Consider the following 17,085-nt stretch of genomic DNA (forward strand, 5'->3'; position numbering starts at 1 on the left):
CCCTGGAACCTGCCCTGGGGCTCTAATCCCTGGAGAATGTTGGAGAAGCAGAACAGAGGAGGGCCCAGCCCTCTTCCCCACCCAGCTGCCACCACCTGTGGACTCTTCTCACTAAATAAAGACAACTACAGCAAGCTGAGCCATGGTCTGGAGATGTCACCCAGGGAGTCACTGGGGAGTCCTTTGTGTCCGCCACACAGCCCCTGGGGTGGTGCCTTCATGAGCCCCCTTTCCTTGGCTTTTTGTTTTTAAAGGTTTACTGATTTTTATTGGAAAGGTACATTCAGGTTTAAAGAGAGGAGATAAAGATCTTCCATCCACTGGTTCACTCCCAAAATGGCTACAACAGCTAGAGCTGAGCCAATTCAAAGCCAGGAGCCAGGAGCTTCTTCCAGGTCTTCTACATGGGTGCAGGATCCCAAGGCCTTGAGCCGTTCTCCACTGCTTTCCCAGGCCACAAGCAAGGCTGCCAGGAAGGGAAGTTGAGCAGCCAGGACATGAACTGGTGCCCATATGGGATCCTCGCACTTGGAGGTGGAGGAATAGCCAGTTGAACTATTGTGTCAGGCCCTCTATGGCATCTTGGCGAGGGTTTTGGGAAGCTCTTGTTTTTCCCTCATCCTAGCATTAATTTACAATTCTTTGGAAGATGATAAATGCCAGGTGGGGGCAGAGAAAACCTGCAGTCTTTGAACTGGTTCCCACAGGGGCAAGGCCTGAAGGACATGACCCCTGTGCCCATGGTACCTCTGATGGCAGGCGAGCCATAGACAAGAACAGGGGGCATCTCACACACCAAGTGTCAGGAGGAGAAAGCAAAATGCTAGAAACTGACTGGGGGTGAAGGGGAGGAGCCCATGGAGCGGACCCCCTGTGGAGAGCCTAGTGAGGAGTGTGTGTGTGTGTGTGTGTGTAGACCCCAGGCCAGGGTCTTAGCTGGGTCATTGGGGGTGCTGGAGAGAGGCTGAGCAGAGGCAGTGAGGACTGAATTCCAAAGCCCATCAGAAGCCCGTGGAGTACTTCCTAAACAGGAAAGCAGGGACATAATCTGATTGACATTTCAAAGAGGTATGGAGGGCCCAGTACAATTGCCTAGTGGCTAAAGTCTTTCTTTGCCTTATGTTCCTGGATCCTATATGGGTGCCAGTGTACATCCTGGCTGCTCCACTTCCTTCCAGCTCCCTGCTTGTGGCCCAAAGCCTTGGGATCCACCCACGTGGGAGACTCAGAAGAAATTTCTAGTTCCTGGCTTTGGATTGGCTCAGCTCCAGCCATTTCAGCCACTTGGGGAGTGAACCAGCAGATGGAAGATCTTTCTGTCTCCTCTGTAAATCTGACATTCCAATAAAAATAAATAAAATCTTTAACATACACAAAAATAAGAGGTGTGGAAGGTCAGATTTTGGTATGGGGAGCAAACTGGGGGTTTGCCAGTGGGGTTTCAGGATTAGGGTGGCTTGCTGGCCTGGCCTGGGGGAGAGGAGAGCTAGGCAGGTTCCTTGTGAACTGTGTCGGGTGGGGAGACAGTGCTGTCCCTTTGGGAAGCAGGCCAGGCAGGGAGCAACTGAGGGCATGTTACACCTGCACTGGCTTCCAGAGCTCTAGGCAGCCTGGAAAGGTGACCTTGAGTGAGCCAGAGGTCTGCAGGCGGGGCCACGGAGAGGGCTGGGGCCAGGACCAGGGAGGGACGGGGCAGGGAAGAGGAAGAGGTCACAGCTTCCTGAGCCTCAGGCCCACTGATGCAACCTGTGCTGCGTGGTGGGTGGGGGAAGAGGCAACCGGGATGTCCTGCTGTACCCTTCCTCCTATGCAGTCACCCAGGCTGCTGCAGGCTGGATTCCCCAGCTGTCACCACTTGGGAGGTCCCCACAAGTCACAGCTAAAGGAGCAGCAGATCAGGAAAGTGAAGCCCCCAAGTCGTCTGCGGGGTGGGTGGGAGGCTGGGGTCCCAGCTGGCACTGTCACAGCTGCACCCCAGATTCCAAGGGCACGTGCTTTTCCACTCTCCTACCCGCTCCCCCAGCCTGGGCGTCCTGGTTGCTGGCACTGTAATTACGGTGCTTCCCCACGCCAGGCTGCTCCCATTCTTTGGCTTCCAATAGCTGCCAGGGATGAAAGCTGGTCGTCCCTGTGATTATGGAAATGACAGTGGGTACTGACTGCTGCTGGGGTGTGGCTGGAGGGGGCAAGGAAACAAAGGGTGGGGGCACTCAGGGTCCCAGGTCAGTGGCTGGGTCCTGGGCCAGGGGACTAAAATGAGAGACGCCACCACCACATCGGCCATGGCCTTTCAAACGGGTTAGACCAGTTAGATTCTGATGGGATTCTTTGTGTCACTGGGCCGGCCCCTCTTCCTCCTTCCCTATAAAGCCTCTTGGAGATCCCGGTCTCCCAGACTCAGCCACCCCACCTGTGGGGGCCAGTCGACAGCCATAATGCTTAACTGGAGGCTACTGGGGATCCTGGTCCTTTGCCTGTTCGCTGGGGGTGAGTTGGGAACTGGAGTTGGGATGGCGTATTTGGGGTGATGGATGGTCAAAGTGACATGCTGGGCACAGCTGTGCAGTGGTGGAGAGCCTGGGACTGGCACGAGGGAAGAGCTAGGGCGCCGGGGGGGATGCAGGCAGGTGATTTGGATGGAGCTCAGCTGTGTGGGCGAGTGTTTAGAGGAGCTGGGTCTTTGTGACACATGGACCGAGGTGTGGTGTGCTATTGGTGCCCACTTAGACTTGGATGGGGCTGTTTTGGGGGATGCACAGTCATTTAGAGTTGATCAAGTTAATGGTTCAGACCTATTCTATAAGATGACTCTGGGATTCTGTGAATAGGTGGAGGATGCTTCAGAGTTTGAGGTTTCCTGGTGGGATCAGCCCAGGCTCTGTCCATCCAGAGGGGCTCTGCCTGCTGGGCCTGTAGCGGGGATGAGGGTGGGCGCACAGGTCTGTACCCTGCCACCTCTGACCTCTCCTTCCTTTATCCTACAGGCATCTCGGGCATCAGGGACCACCCTTCTCCCCAACCCACAGAAGCCAGCGAGGAGGAGAGCACCCCGACCCTGCCTCAGGGTCCCCCAATCCCTGGTGATCCCTGGCCAGGGGCACCCCCTATCTTTGAAGACCCTCCACCTCCAGGCCCCAACCGTCCCTGGAGAGATCTGCCTGACACTGGCCTCTGGCCCCCAGAGCCCCCCAGCACTGAGCCCCCTCAGCCTCCCCTGCCTGACGACCCCTGGCCAGCAGGAGGACCCCAGCCCCCAGTAAACCCCTGGCCACCTGCCCCTGAGGTGGACCATGAGCCTCAGGAGGAGCCAGATCTTGACCCACCCCAGGAAGAGTACAGATGAGAGACCCCCCCCCCCAAGGCGGTCCCTGCCCCCAGGCACCCCAGGTGCAGGTGAAGTGCACCGTGTTCTCACTAGCTTTCTGAGTCCTCTTCCTTCCTTCCCAGTTTAGCCCAACTTCCTGAGCCCTTCCCTCATTCCCTCAACTTTATTCTAAAGCCCACAGGTGTCCTTAATGTTTCTGGGCCCGCCTCGAGATCCATAGCCAGCCCCAGGTTTCCCCCATTTTTTTTCTCAGGCAGCAAAGCACACACACCTACCTCATGTTCAGTCCTCCCCCTGCTCCTGCGGCTCCTGCCCTCCCGCTCCATCCCCTACCCTAGCACCCTGGCACCCTGGCACCCTGGAAATCAGCTAGCTGCACTGCGCTCTCCTCTGCCACCTGGTGGCTTTCAGCAGAAGCTGCAACAAAAATAAAAGTCCTGTTTTCTTAATCCTGAATGAAGGCTGCTGATTAGGTTTTGACTGTTATGATGCCCTCCTGCCAGTGCTGAACTTGCAGAGATCTGGAAGTCATGCTAGTTCCTGGTTTTGCTTGTGTGCAGTGCCTGAGAGTGGGAGTCAGGACCAGGGACGGGTTAAGGACCTAGCTTAACCCGTCAGTCACAGGGACAACAAGACCACATTCCTTGCTTTCTGGGGCTCAAAAGGACAAGTTAAGTTTCTCCTTGGTTGCTCATAATTCAAATATTCCTGACAACATATGTAAATCCCAAGGACCTGGGGCAGGATCTGCTCTAAAGAAATCAACATGCAAATGTATACCAAGTCCTTCCTTATTTATGTACTTATGCATTCATTGACTTAATTTTATTTGAGTGACAGTGCAGCTCACTCCCCAGATGCCAGGAAGTCCATTCTATCTTGTACACTGGTGGCAGGGCCCAGGCACCTGAGCTGTCCACCTGTTGCCTCTCACAGTGAGTGTTAGCAGGAAGCTGGGCTTAGAGGCAGAAACTGGGATTCCACGCCAGGCACTGTGGAGTCAGGACAGAAAGCTCTTAATGGAGCTGTGAAATAAAACAAACAGGGTCAGTGCTTTGATGTAGCAGGTATGGCCAGTCTGTGGTCTGGTATCAAATGGATGCCGGTTTGAGCCCCGGCTACTCCGTTTCCATCCAAGTCCCTGCTAATGGCCTGGGAAAGCAACAGAGGGTGGCCAAAGTGAGGAGCACCTGCACCCATGGGAGAGACCCAGAGGAAGCTTTGGGCCAGTCCAGCTCCCTCAATTGCAGCCATTTATGGAATGAATCAATGGGTAGTATCCTCTCTCTCTAACTCTGCCTTTCAAATAATTAGTTCTTCAAACACACACACAAAACCAGCCAGTTGCATCCTAGCATGAGATGCATTTCAATGAAAGCTCACTGGGGTTGGCCTTGTGGCACAGCAGCTAAAGCTGTCATCTGTGACTCCAGCATCCCATGTGGGCACTGGTTTGAGTCTCAGCTGCTCCACTTCCCTGCACTGGTGTGGGAGGCCAGAAGAAGCTGCTGGTTCCTGGCTTCAGTCTGGTCCAGCCCAGATCATTTGGGCCATATGGGAGAGTGAAGCAGCAGATAGATGATCTCTTATCTTTCCCTCCTTCCCTATCTCTATCTTTCAAATAAAATAAACCTTTTTTTAAAAGCCCAATGCAGAAGCCTAGTGGCTAAAGTCCTTGCCTTGCATGTGCTGGGACCCATAGGGATGTAAGTTTGTATCCCAAATTCTGCCATCCAGCTCCCTGCCTGGCTCCTGGCTTCGGGTCGGTTCAGCTCCAGCCATTGTGGCTACTTGGAGAGTAAACTAACTGATGGAAAATTTTTTCTCTCTGTAAATCTGCCTTTCCAATAAGAATAAATAAATCTTTAAAAAAAACCCAGGAAGTTGTAGGTACATACCTAGTAGACTATATTCACCCATTCACTGAGTCATCATCCTACACCTTAAAAATGCCCAGCAATGGGGCCCGGCGCAGTAGCCTAGCAGCTACGGTCCTCGCCTTGCACATGCCAGGATCACATATGGGTGCCGGTTCTAATCCCAGTTGCCCCATTCCCTGCTTGTGTCCTGGGAAGGCAGTAGAGAGTAGACCAAAGCCTTGGGTTCCTGCACCTGCGTGGGAGACCTGGAAGAGGCTCCAGGCTCCTGGCCTCGGATTGACTCAGCTCTGGCTGTTGCAGTCTCTTGGGGAGTGAACCAACAGATAGACGATCTTCCTCTCTGTATCTCCTTCTCTCTGTAAATCTGCCTTTCTAATAAAAAAAAATAATAAATCTGTTTTTAAAATGTCCAGCAATGCTGGTGTGATGCAACAGTGTGAAGGTCCCAGATGTTGGTTCCGCCAGCACGGTGCTTACACAGGCAGGGTGAGCCAGGACTCCCAGGAACCATGGCACATTTGGGATTTGAACTCAGATCTTTTTGGCACTAAGGACTGATTTCTCATTTATTTCTCTTTAAAAATGTATTTATTTGAAAGGCAGAATAACAACGAAATCTTCCACCCACTGTTTCATTCCCCAAATTGCTACAAAGCCATCCAAGTTCCTGTGGATGACCAAGCCCTTCCACCACCCTCCACTGCTTTTCCAGACGCCTTAGCAGCGAGCTGGATGGAAAGTGAAACAGCCCCCACATGGCAGGTGGCAGCTTAACTGCTACATCACTATGTAGGGCCAGTCCCTGCTTTTAGAAAAACCATTTTTGTTTTATTTGAAAGGCAGAGAAATTAACAGGGAAAGATATTCCACCCACTGGCTCATTCTTCAAATGTCTGCAAGAACCAGAGCTGGACTGGGGCTTCTAGGAGCCAAGAACTAAAGCTGGGTTTGCCCTGTGGGTAGCAGGGCCCTGCTGCCCCCTAGGGTATGCCTTAGCAGGAAGCAGAGCAGAGCCAGGAACCGCTGCAGCATCAGCTGGCAGAAGCTGGCACTGGGGACTAATTCTGTCGAGTCAAATCACAGGACCACCTAAAGAGTGCATAAACCGGGACAGAGAGACCTGGGAGGGAAAAGTGGGTTCCCCCCTCTTGGGTCACTACTCCCGTGGGAGGGCATGAAAACTAGGACGGGGGCTGGGATGGCTAGATAGAGAGGCACTCAACCACATATGTGAGGGCTGGATGGTTGAGTTGGTTAGATAGAACTAAGCTTTAATACCCATTGACAAGTACAAGAGCCAAATGGGATGTGGGACAGACTGGACTAGTCTGCTACACATACTGGCAAACCAGAGTAGGGGGCGGGCTTGGTGGGGGTTATTGTGGGTCGCCCCGACTAGGCTGCAGCTCCCACTGGTTGACGTAAGGGCCGAACCAGACTGGACTGCAACACCCATTGGTTCCAGTGGAAGTTGGGACTGAAAACAGAACCAACCCAGCAATTGCAACCACCAGCTGATCGGGGTGATGGACTGTGCTGGGCCCTGTGCTTGCTAGAACATACAAGAAACTAATCTGGGAATACCTCAAAGTATCTTGGGAGATCTCCCCAATCGAACTGCTGGACTCAGAACTCTAACCAAGAAAAGACAGAAGACAGAACAGGACAATCATTCATCTCAGCTATATGTTGGCAGCGAAATATGGGGCAAACAGAGACTTTATGATGGACCATATCAATCAGTGGACGACCTCATCGAGCGAAACTGGCAGCGATTCATAACTGGAGAACTATTAACACCACTTGAGCAAATATCTCAGAGCATGCCCCAAATCCGGGACTTGGGGTGGGCGGGAAACCAGGTGAGGCTTCTCCCTCAATATCCCCCTTTACCTCAGATACATGATGGAAACAATATTGACATAATAGCATTACCCACTTCCCTACCCCCCTGAACCTTTTTTTTTCTTTCTTTTCTTTTTTTTTCTTCTTTTTCCTTTAACTGTAATTAACTATTGTCAACAACAATACAATAAAATAGATTAAAAAAAAAAAGGAATTACAGAGCAGGAATAGTATCAGAGCTAAGATATTCCACTGTAGGGCATAAACAGGCAAAACCAGGGACCCAAAGACCACTAATCCTCTCACTCCATTCCTGTGTTTATTTGGGTAACCTTCACATGGAACACAGTGCCCGGGCCTTAAGGGACATGGAAGACCTGTTTTTTTTTTTTTTTTTAAGATTTATTTATTTTTATTGGAAAGTCAGATATACAGAGAGGAGGAGAGACAGAGAGGAAGATCTTCCATCCGCTGATTCACTCCCCAAGTGAGCCGCAACGGCCGGTGCTGCGCCAATTCGAAGCCAGGAACCTGGAACCTCCTCCAGGTGTCCCACACGGGTGCAGTGTCCCAAGGCTTTGGGCCGTCCTCGACTGCTTTCCCAGGCCATAAGCAGGGAGCTGGATGGGAAGTGGAGCTGCCGCGATTAGAACCGGCGCCCATATGGAATCCCGGTGCGTTCAGGGCGAGGACTTTAGCCGCTAGGCCACGCCACCGGGCCCGGAAGACCTGTTTTATGAATGGAATGGGTAAGGGTGTGATGAGTGACAGGTCTGGGCAACAGAGAGTAGGCCCTGAATGGGGGGAGGGTGAGTAACTTGCAGGAGAGGGAGCTGCAGGTGCCAGGTAGGAACAAAAGTGGGAAGACCTTGGTGTCAGGCTTGGAGTCAGGTTTGAACCGTGTGCAGGTGGGCATGCTGTGGTGGGGAGGTATGCATGGAGGGAAAAGGGGACACGTGGACCTCTTGGGCTGGCCTTCAGCAACCTCCAGAACCAGAGAGATGATTGAGAAAGGGAAGAGGGACAAATTCTTAAAGTACAAGAAAGCAGCTGAGTGCCTGATGTGCACAGCACAGCAGTGACGTCTGCTTGCATGATGCCACCTTGTGTAATTCCACAGCATTGTTCTGGCCTCTGTGTCTCTCCTTGTACCTCATACAAGGCCAGGGACTGTGCTCTGTGTGTCTCCGTACCCCACACTCAGTGGCTGGCCTAGATGGTTCCCAATGGAACAAGTTATCAGCACCATTTCACAGGTGAGGAAAGCACGTTGGGCACCTGTTTAAGACGAGTCACCAATGCCAAAGTCAAGACCAGGTATAGGACTGCCTGGCTGCAAGCCCAGTTCAACACATTGTTCCCAGTTCAATATAACAGGTAGTTAAGTGGGAGAGAGAAGAGGAGGCATGAGGTCATCGGGGACTTTTAATGTCTATTAATAGGCAGTGGCTATTGGCATTCCGGCACGCCGTGTTTATGCACTGGGCGGTGTGGCTGTCAGCACAGGGAGACCCATTCAGGTCACACAATGCCCATTCCTCTCCCTCTATCTCGGCTGACCTCACCCGGGAGGGACCACAGCAGGACCTTGTCATATCTTCAGTCAACACGGAGTCATGGGATGGAATAATAAGAAAGGATCACAGACTTGGAGAACAATAGCCCAGGACCTTGGGCACAGGAATCAACAATTGTTTAGCCAGGGAGAGAACAGAGCCCAGATCTGGTGTCATGGTCATGGTGTAGTGTCAGCCTCTGAGGGCAGTGCGAGACATGGCGGCAACCTTTGGGCAGGAGGTGCGTGTGTGCTCTGGGCCGGTGCACAGGACCTGGATGTCTGCTCTGTTTGAGGGGCCAGGCAGGGATGCTCCAAGCAGTGCAACTGTTCCCAGTTCTCCCACATGGGCCAGCCGTGGAGCACCCACCGTGTGGGGGCTGGGTGCTGGGGACGATCCCGGGGAACAGTCTCAGTTCTCCCAGTCTTCAAGGAGCCCTGTGTGTAGGGAGGAAGCAGCAGGCATCACGGGGAGGAAATGGATTTCAGAGGGGTACACCTCAAGGTGGGAGCCTAGGAGAAGAGTGCTAGATCCTCTGCCAACTTCTTTCTTGTTTAAAAAAGGTCTTTATTTGAAGATTTACAGATATACAGAGAGAAGAGACAGGAAGACCTTCCATGTGCTGGTTCACTCCCTAAGTGGCTACAATGACTGGAATTGAGCTGATCCGAAGCCAGGAGCCAGGAGCCTCTTCCGGGTCTCCCACATGGGTGCAGGGTCCCAAGACTTTGGGCCATCCTTGATTGCTTTCCCAGACCACAGGCTGGTTGGTATGCAGAGTAGCCAGGACATGAAGCAATGCCTATATGGGATACTGGCATGTGCAAGGTGAGGATTTAGCCACTGAGCTATTGTGCTGGGCTCAAAATAATGTTTATTTATTTGAAAGATGAAAGTTTCAGAGAGAGAGAGTTAGAGATCTTTTTCCACTGGTTAACTCTTTCAAGTGGTCACAACGGCCAGGCCTGAGTCAGGCCAAAGGCAGGAGCCAGGAGCTTCATTCAGGTCTCCCACGTGGATGCAGAGACCCAAGCACCTAGGCCATCTTCCTGCTACTTTCCCAGGCACATTAGTGGAGAGCTGGATCAGAAGTGAAGCAATTGGGACTTGAACATATGGGATGATCTTGCTGCGAGCAGCTGCTTCACTTGCCACACCACAGCACTGGCCCCACTCCTCTGCCAACTTCATGTCTTAAATCCATTTGGCTCAAGACTGTCCTTGGTGTGAATTTAAGTTCGTGCTTCTAAATTTAAGTTCGTTTTCTTCTAAAATTTTAAAAAGCCATGTATGTATTTATTTATTTAAAAGAATGACAGAGAGAGGGAAAGGAGATTTTTATCCACTAATTCACTCCCCAAATGGCCACCACAGCCAGATCTGGGCCAGCCTGAAGCCAGAAGCCAGAAATTCCATCCTGGTCTCCCCCGTGGGAGGCACAGGCCCGTGTGCTTGAGCCATTGCTGGCTGCCTTCCCAGAAGCATTAGCAGGGAGGAGCTGGATTGAAACTGGAGCAGCCAAGATTCCAGCTGGCGCTCCAACATAGGATGCTGGTGTTGTACTTAATTTTCTGTGCCACAGTGCCTGCCCCACTTCACTCTTTAATTCAGTGTTCCCTAGATGCCTGGAACAAGCTCCCAAAATTTGTTAGACTAAACCACTTCTGTTTCCTAAAGTTTCCCCCTAAAATTCTCCAAGGCAATCACCAATCACTTCTTAGTCTTCCCTTTTGCTGCATAATCTCCACTCCTGTGATGGGAGAGGCTGGATAGCCCGCTGGTGGGGCACCACATGGTGGACCAGATTCTCATTTGTACTCTGCAATCTTTGTGTGACTGCAGGATGTGACTTTAAGGGGTTTCTTGAATAGCAAACTTCAGATCCCCGGGTGTGGCTGTACCACGCTCGCTCGGCCAGCAGGGGGAAGCATGGAGACATCTCGCAGGTGTTTTCTTCACTTATTCTCACTTTGTCACTCATCTCAGACTGTCCCTTAGTCACTAGGTGACCCCTCTAAGATAAGCTAGGCACGTGAGGTGAGGCAAGGACTCTGCAGCCCTCGGGAAAACTCAGGCAAAGGCTGCCAAGTGCAGTACACAATCATTACTCATTCACTTGCTCCCTACTTGGTCACTGCTTTCCTCCTACAAGCCGGTGCTCCAGAGATGTGGGTGCGGTGTGAGTCAGAGGGACAAGGTCCCTGCCCTCCTAGGGCTTACCTTCTAGTGGGGGGAGTGGCTGATAAACAGGTGCACATAGGGATGTGGGAGGTGTAAGTGCTGTGAACAATGTGGGACAGAAGAAAGAATGTGACAGTTCCCATGTGGGAGCTAGAACACACTTTGAAAAATCACCTAGAGGGACTGGCACAATAGCCTACTGGATAAAGTCCTCGTCTTGAATGCACCAGGATCCCATATGGGCGCTGTTTCTAATCTCAGCAGCCCCACTTCCCATCCAGCTCCCTGCTTGCGGCCTGGGAAAGCAGTTGAGGAAGCCCCAAAGTCGTGGGATCCTATACCCGTGTGGGAGACGTGGAGGAAGATCCTGGCTCCTGGCTTTGGACTGGTGTAGCCCCAGCTGTTGCAGTCACTTGGGGAGTGAATCATCAGATGAAAGATCTTCCTCTCTGTCTCTCCTCCTCTCTGTATATCTGACTTCGCAACAAAAAAATCTTTAAAAATAATAATAAATAAAACAATTCACCTATATATTCATTTGATGGAGAGAGATTATGTAGAGAGAGTGAGCGTGTCACTGGCATGCTCCCCAGATGCTCACAACACCTGGGACTGGGCCAAGCGGAAGCTGGGAGCCAGGAACTCAGTCCAGATCTCCCATGAAGGGTGGCAGGAACCCAGTTACACGAGCCATCATCACCACCTCCCAGGATCTGCATTAGTAGGGAGTTGGAGCCAGGAGTTGGAGCTGGGTACCAAACCTAGGCATTCAGATGTGGGGACCAGGTGTCTTAACCTCAATGCCTGCCTCAGGCTACACCTGAAATGGCAGAGAAGGCAGGAGGACCTGTCTGAGCCTGTGGCAGACCCATGACTATCTGGGGGCACAAAGCAAAGCCAGCTTGAGATGGTATGTAAAATACAGCATCACAATCTCACGGTAAAGTTCCAACTGGGGCCAGAGAGTGTCACACGTGACTCCCTAAACCTGTGTCTGTCACTCCCCAGGACAAACAGCAGCCTCTGTCCCCCAGGGCCACTGAGGGGCTCGAGGTGAGGCCTGCATGGGCAGTGTCTTCTGGACTGGAAGCTACCAGGTGAAGGAGTCTGGTCTGCTCAAATGCTGGTGGAAGTGCTCCAGGCTGAGGGGCAGGAGAGCTGAGCCAGACGTGAGGCAGATGCCGGCCCCTCCCACGGGAGTCGTGATCACCTTGTGCTGCTGCGGGGAGGGGATGGGAGGGAGAGGGAATGCCTCAGGTGCCAGGCATACATGGGGTGGAGAGGGATGGCAGAAGCCCCCAGCTGGTGAAGCACTCTCCCCAGGGGTGCTCATCCAGCCCTGAAACAGCAGAGATGGGCCCCCCGCTGGACCCAAGGGCCATGCCCATGACCAACCCTGCCGGCCTCATCCTCAGTGACCAGCAGCAATAAACAGCATCAGCGGCTGCAGCGGGAGGAGTGAGTGTTTAACAGGCACGCGTGAGGCGCTGGTTTCTCTCATGCTCACGCAGAGCTGAGGGGAGGGGATATTATTGTTGGGCTAAGTTAATCACGGCCTCTGTCAGTACCTTCTCACGAGACAAAAGGGCCCATGGCCAAATCCAGAGTGACTTCATCCTGGCTGGGCCTGGGGATGTGACTGTCCCTCTGCCGACTCCCTACTGCTTTCAGGAAAGAGGGCAGGAGTAAAGGAACAAGTGTTGGTGGGGGACAGATGGCATGTGGTGGGCAGGGTCGCCATCAGCTGCACCCCCCCTTCAGGAGGCTATGTCTAGAGCCAGGCCTGACCCTGCCCCCAGCCCTCCCTCTTCTGTGCACCTTTGAGACCTGTGCAGGTGTCTGCAGGGGACAGGCGGGGCTGGCACACCAGTCGCGGGGGCAGTAGAGGCTGCCCACCCAGGCCAAGTTCCAGGAAAGGGGGCCCTGAGAACAGTCCCGTGGACAGGAAGCTGAGCTGATGCCCGCATCATCAGTTATTCTGAGGGAAGGGGGCTGGTGTAGATGGGGTGTGCAGGAGTGGAGGTGTTGGGGGTGTAGCCAACTCCCCCAGAGTGCAGAAAACACAACTCACTCACTGAATGGGGACACCTCATAGAACCCCTGGGTGCTTTTAAGACACAGAGCTGTCCTGTTCCACCTCCCACCCCCGCTTTTGCACCCAATGAATGTCTTATCTGGTGAATGGAAGTGTCTGTACCCATTAAACACGATCCTGCTGGAGGGAAAGAGGGGCTCAGGGAAGACTAGCCGTAGAAAGGATGAGGGCGGGCCAGGTGGAGGCAGTGCATAGGCATCCGTGACAGCCAAACACCCACGTCTGACTCCCCACACCCTGCTAGACGGGGCACTCCCGCAGGCCAGGCCTCAGCCTTCTGTATCCCCAGTGCCTGCAGGGCACTTGGCGCATAGCAGATGCAATTGGAGGGGCAAAGGGCTCAGCCACTGGAAAGAAGGACGTGTGTTTCGAGGTAAGGCAGGAAGAGGGTATGCCCTGCGGGCCATGGCCAAGGGCTGGGGACTCAGTGGACTCACACTGCAGTGTCCACAGTTTTAGGGACATGGTTTCTGTTGGTTCGCAACCCTGGCTACTTACTGCAGAGGCTGAGAAGTGGGCCTAGGAATGGCACCAGCTGAAAGGTGGGGTGCCGGAGTCCAGCTCCAGCCGAGAGTTCGGAGCTCGGGAAGGGTGCGTGGAGTCGGCGATAAAGAAAGACACAGACACTGACACTTGGTGCGTTCTCACACCAGCCCAAGAAAAAGCTGTCCTTTTTATTTACTCAAAACCTCACAAGCTTCTGCACAAGCAACTAATTATTCTATTTTTACTTCAAGACTAAGGGGGCATGTACAGACATTTGGTCACTCTGTCCGCACTTCAGGGCTAAGCAGGTGTCCCCAGAGATAATTCTTTAAAACACTGTATTCATATTCTTCAAAGCAAGCCATTATTCATTCTTCAACAGTAGCCATGGAGCGGCAGCCAGGACTCCAAGGCCAAGGCACATGCGATTACCTGCTAATCAGTAGTACATTCCTACCACATTTCTATTTTTACATCTTGCCCATTATTCAATGAGAAAATAGTTTACAAGGGAAAAAATATAAATCTAAAAACAAAAATTACCAATATTAAATCCCTCTACAACTATAGACCCTGCAACCCCATAAATAAAACAATAATCAAAAACATTTTCTTTAATAAAAGCATCCTTAATTCCTCTAGCTAAAAATTATAAAAGCGGCTAAAACAGCTACATTTTCTATGCTCCAAAAAATTGCAAAAACAGGCTAGCCTATAAAATAACAATAACTATACTTATTGCCATAGCAATTTCAGCTCTCACTCCCATCACTTGCATTCCCGTGGGTCCACTGGGTGCTACCTGACTGGCCAGGCCCTGGAAAGGAGGCAGATCCGCCTCACCTGTGACCTTCTGTCTTCCTGCTGCCTTCTGGCCTTGAACCAGTCATTATTTTAGGGCAGGGCACTCGTGCAGTGCTCCCAACAGTGGGGCTTCCTGGATACTCTACAGAAAGGTGGGGAGGACTCTCCCTGGGAGCATGGGGACCCTGTGAGCCATCATACAGAGCACCTGGGCTGACCAGGGTCTGCCTGAGAACAGACTGGTGTGACTCTGCATTAAAGACACTCTTGGTCACAAAAGGGGCCTGGTGATGAGTGGGGATGACTGGGTGCTGTCCATCCACCTCAGAGGACATCCCACCTGGCAGGGTACCTCAGTACACAGGCGGGCACTGTTCCAAGCAGAGCTGGGTGTATACGGCACAGTGAGGGTGGTGTGGAAGCAAGGACACAGCTGGGGGCTTGGTGGCCTCTGCCCACTCTGCCACCACCATGCGCCCAACTCCCGGCTTTTTCCTTCCATGTCTTTGCTCACCCCCAAGTTAAGCCCCAGGTCTCCTAAGGCCTCCTCCAGGGACTCTGCGTGTGGGTGAAACTGCAGAGCAGGGAGCTGCAGGAGTGGGCAGGCCAGCTACACAGGGTTGGGGCATCCCCACGACCTTGGGAGTCTGAATGGCCCAGATCTGCATCTTTTCCAAGTTCTTTGCTCAGTAAAAGCTGATTTGGACAAGTAAAGTTAAAAGATCCATTTATTTTACTTGAAGGCAGGGTTAAAGAGGAGAGAGAGAGAGATAAATCTTCCATCAGTTTGTTCACTACCCAAATGACTGCAATGGCTGGAGCAGAGCCAATTCAAAGTCGAGAGCCAAGACTTTCTTCCAGGTCTCCCATGCGGGTGCAGGGACCCGAGACTTTGGACCATTCTCCACTGTTTTTCCCAGACCACAAGCAGGGAGCTGGATGGAAAGTGGAGCAGCCAGGACACAAGCCAGTGCTCATATCAGATTCTGGTGCTGCAGGGGGATTAGCCTGTTGAGCCATGGTGCTAGTCTCCCAAATAAATAGTTTAAACTCCCTTTTTCATCTGTGAAATGGGGAGCAAATGCACTTGGCCTGCAGGGATGTTGTGGGGATTAAGCCAGACAGCAGTGGACAGGTACACATGCATGACGCAGTACAGTCAGTCAATGGGGCTTCTCTTGCCCCGGCTTCTGTTCATTCATTCTGTTCTCCCCATCAAAGGGAGCTTTGCCCTTCTGCATTTACTCCATTTCCACCGAATCCAGATTCATCAGACTGGAGTCAGAGGCTGTCCCCAGCATTCTGCCCATCTGTCCACCTGCTGTGCCTCAGCATGTGAGTCCCAAGCCAACTCATGCCTCCAGTTTGCTCTTCATATACCCACGGGCAGCACCATGGCTGGCCTCTGGCTCTTCCTGTCACCCTTTAGAGCCTGCCCTCCACTCTATGTGGGCTGCAAGTTGCCTTTGTCATCCTGGCTTTCAAAGACTCTGCCCAACACAGGAGCATACCTGGTGAGCCAGTGCCCGCGCAAGGTTGTGAGCATGTGTCCTGCACACCACACACACACACACACACACACGCACATACACACCAGGGTCCTGGGCTCCAGCCCAGGAGGGATCCTGTTGGGAGCTTCTCTGTCCCTAGGAGGTGGCTGCTCCCTGACACCCACACTCTCATCCAGTCCATCCATCGATCGGGCAGGGCCCTTACTGGCAGGGGCAGGGGTAGACTCGGCACTGTGGAATGCGGCTCACCTGGCCTCCTGTACCTTTGTGGGCATTGCCAAACCAATCAGCTTCCCAGAGGGCCACCCTGGCCTGCATGGGCACCAGCCTATACCCTGTGTCACCCTCCTTAGCCCATGGGCTTCAGCTGTCCCTCCTTGAGCAGAAAACTTAGTGGTGACATGAGAGACACGGCAAAGTTGAATGGCAGATGGTAGTTCCTTCAAGTGTCGCCGAGGCACATGGTTGGTGGTTCCTTTAGGTGTCACAGCCCAGGGACATAGCTGCATGGCATCACAGCGAGACCACTCAGCGAGGCTGACCTAGGGATGTATCTGTGTTGCTCAGTGACACATGACCCTGCTGTTTCCCGTGTGTGCGTGCACGCCGATGACAAGGCTTACTTTATGCATTAGACACAGCCAGAGACAACAGTAACTCGGGGCAATGAGAGCAGCATGATCAAAGTTACTTAAAGCACTGGAATTATTTGCTCCTGGCTTTTCCCATCTAATGTTTTCAGATCATGATTGTGCAGAACTGAACCACCTTGGATAAGGCGGTACTTGTACTTTGAAAAGGAGATTCTGATCTGTGAAGCAGACAGGATTTCAACAAGCAATGGTGAGAGCAGGCAGTGGCTCATTTGGTCCAAGATGTAGGCCAACAGCAGCGTAACGAAACAGTCCAGGATGAGGAGGGGGAGAGAGGAGGGCAGAGGGGACCGAAGGAGAGTGGAGAACCATGCCCGTGGGTGGCTGTGGGGCTGGCGGGAAGCCGAGAGAGACTGTGCCTCCTCCAGCCTGGCAGGGAGTGACAGCAGCTGGGAGGAATGTGAGAAAGAAAACACACAGACTCCACCACCTCTGGCTGATGAGGAGTTTGAGCCGCAAAAGAATAACCCACAGGCCCTGCTGCGTCCCCGCCCTCTTGGGGTAGCCCCAAGATGCCAGCCCACAAAAGATCCTCTCTCCTCTGTGCCAAGCCTCTCCCTGTTCCAGGGGCCTCCTCCTTTCTCCCCAAAACCCCCGCTGGCCAGCTGGGGCCTGAGAGTCTGGGGAGGGGCACGGTGGGAACTGGGGCGCAGGGAACAGCTGCACATTCAATAGCACCCCATCTCCTGTGTGAGGCGGGAAGGGGCCCAGGTGGCTTCTGAGATAAGCCAGCTGGAGGTTCAGGAGGG

At 52.8% G+C, this 17,085-nt stretch overlaps 1 protein-coding gene across 1 annotated transcript; it reads left to right on the forward strand.

Moving 5' to 3' along the window:
- Nucleotides 1-2,275: 2,275 nt before the first annotated feature.
- PSORS1C2 (psoriasis susceptibility 1 candidate 2) lies at nt 2,276-3,343 on the forward strand. Its single transcript, XM_004598730.2, has 2 exons — nt 2,276-2,487; nt 2,985-3,343. Exons 1-2 carry the CDS (start codon nt 2,319-2,321, stop codon nt 3,341-3,343), a joined length of 528 nt encoding a protein of 175 aa, XP_004598787.2. The 5' UTR covers nt 2,276-2,318.
- The last annotated feature ends 13,742 nt before the right edge of the window (nt 3,344-17,085 follow it).

Source organism: Ochotona princeps, chromosome 1 (assembly GCF_030435755.1).
Source record: "Ochotona princeps isolate mOchPri1 chromosome 1, mOchPri1.hap1, whole genome shotgun sequence".
Lineage (NCBI taxonomy): Eukaryota > Metazoa > Chordata > Mammalia > Lagomorpha > Ochotonidae > Ochotona > Ochotona princeps.

Bases quoted from the DNA above. Each gene is read 5' to 3' on its own strand.
- PSORS1C2 (XM_004598730.2), top strand. From the start codon at position 2,319: ATGGGATTCTTTGTGTCACTGGGCCGGCCCCTCTTCCTCCTTCCCTAT. The intron at 2,488-2,984 runs GTGAGTTGGGAA...TTTATCCTACAG, and splicing joins CCTTTGCCTGTTCGCTGGGG to GCATCTCGGGCATCAGGGAC.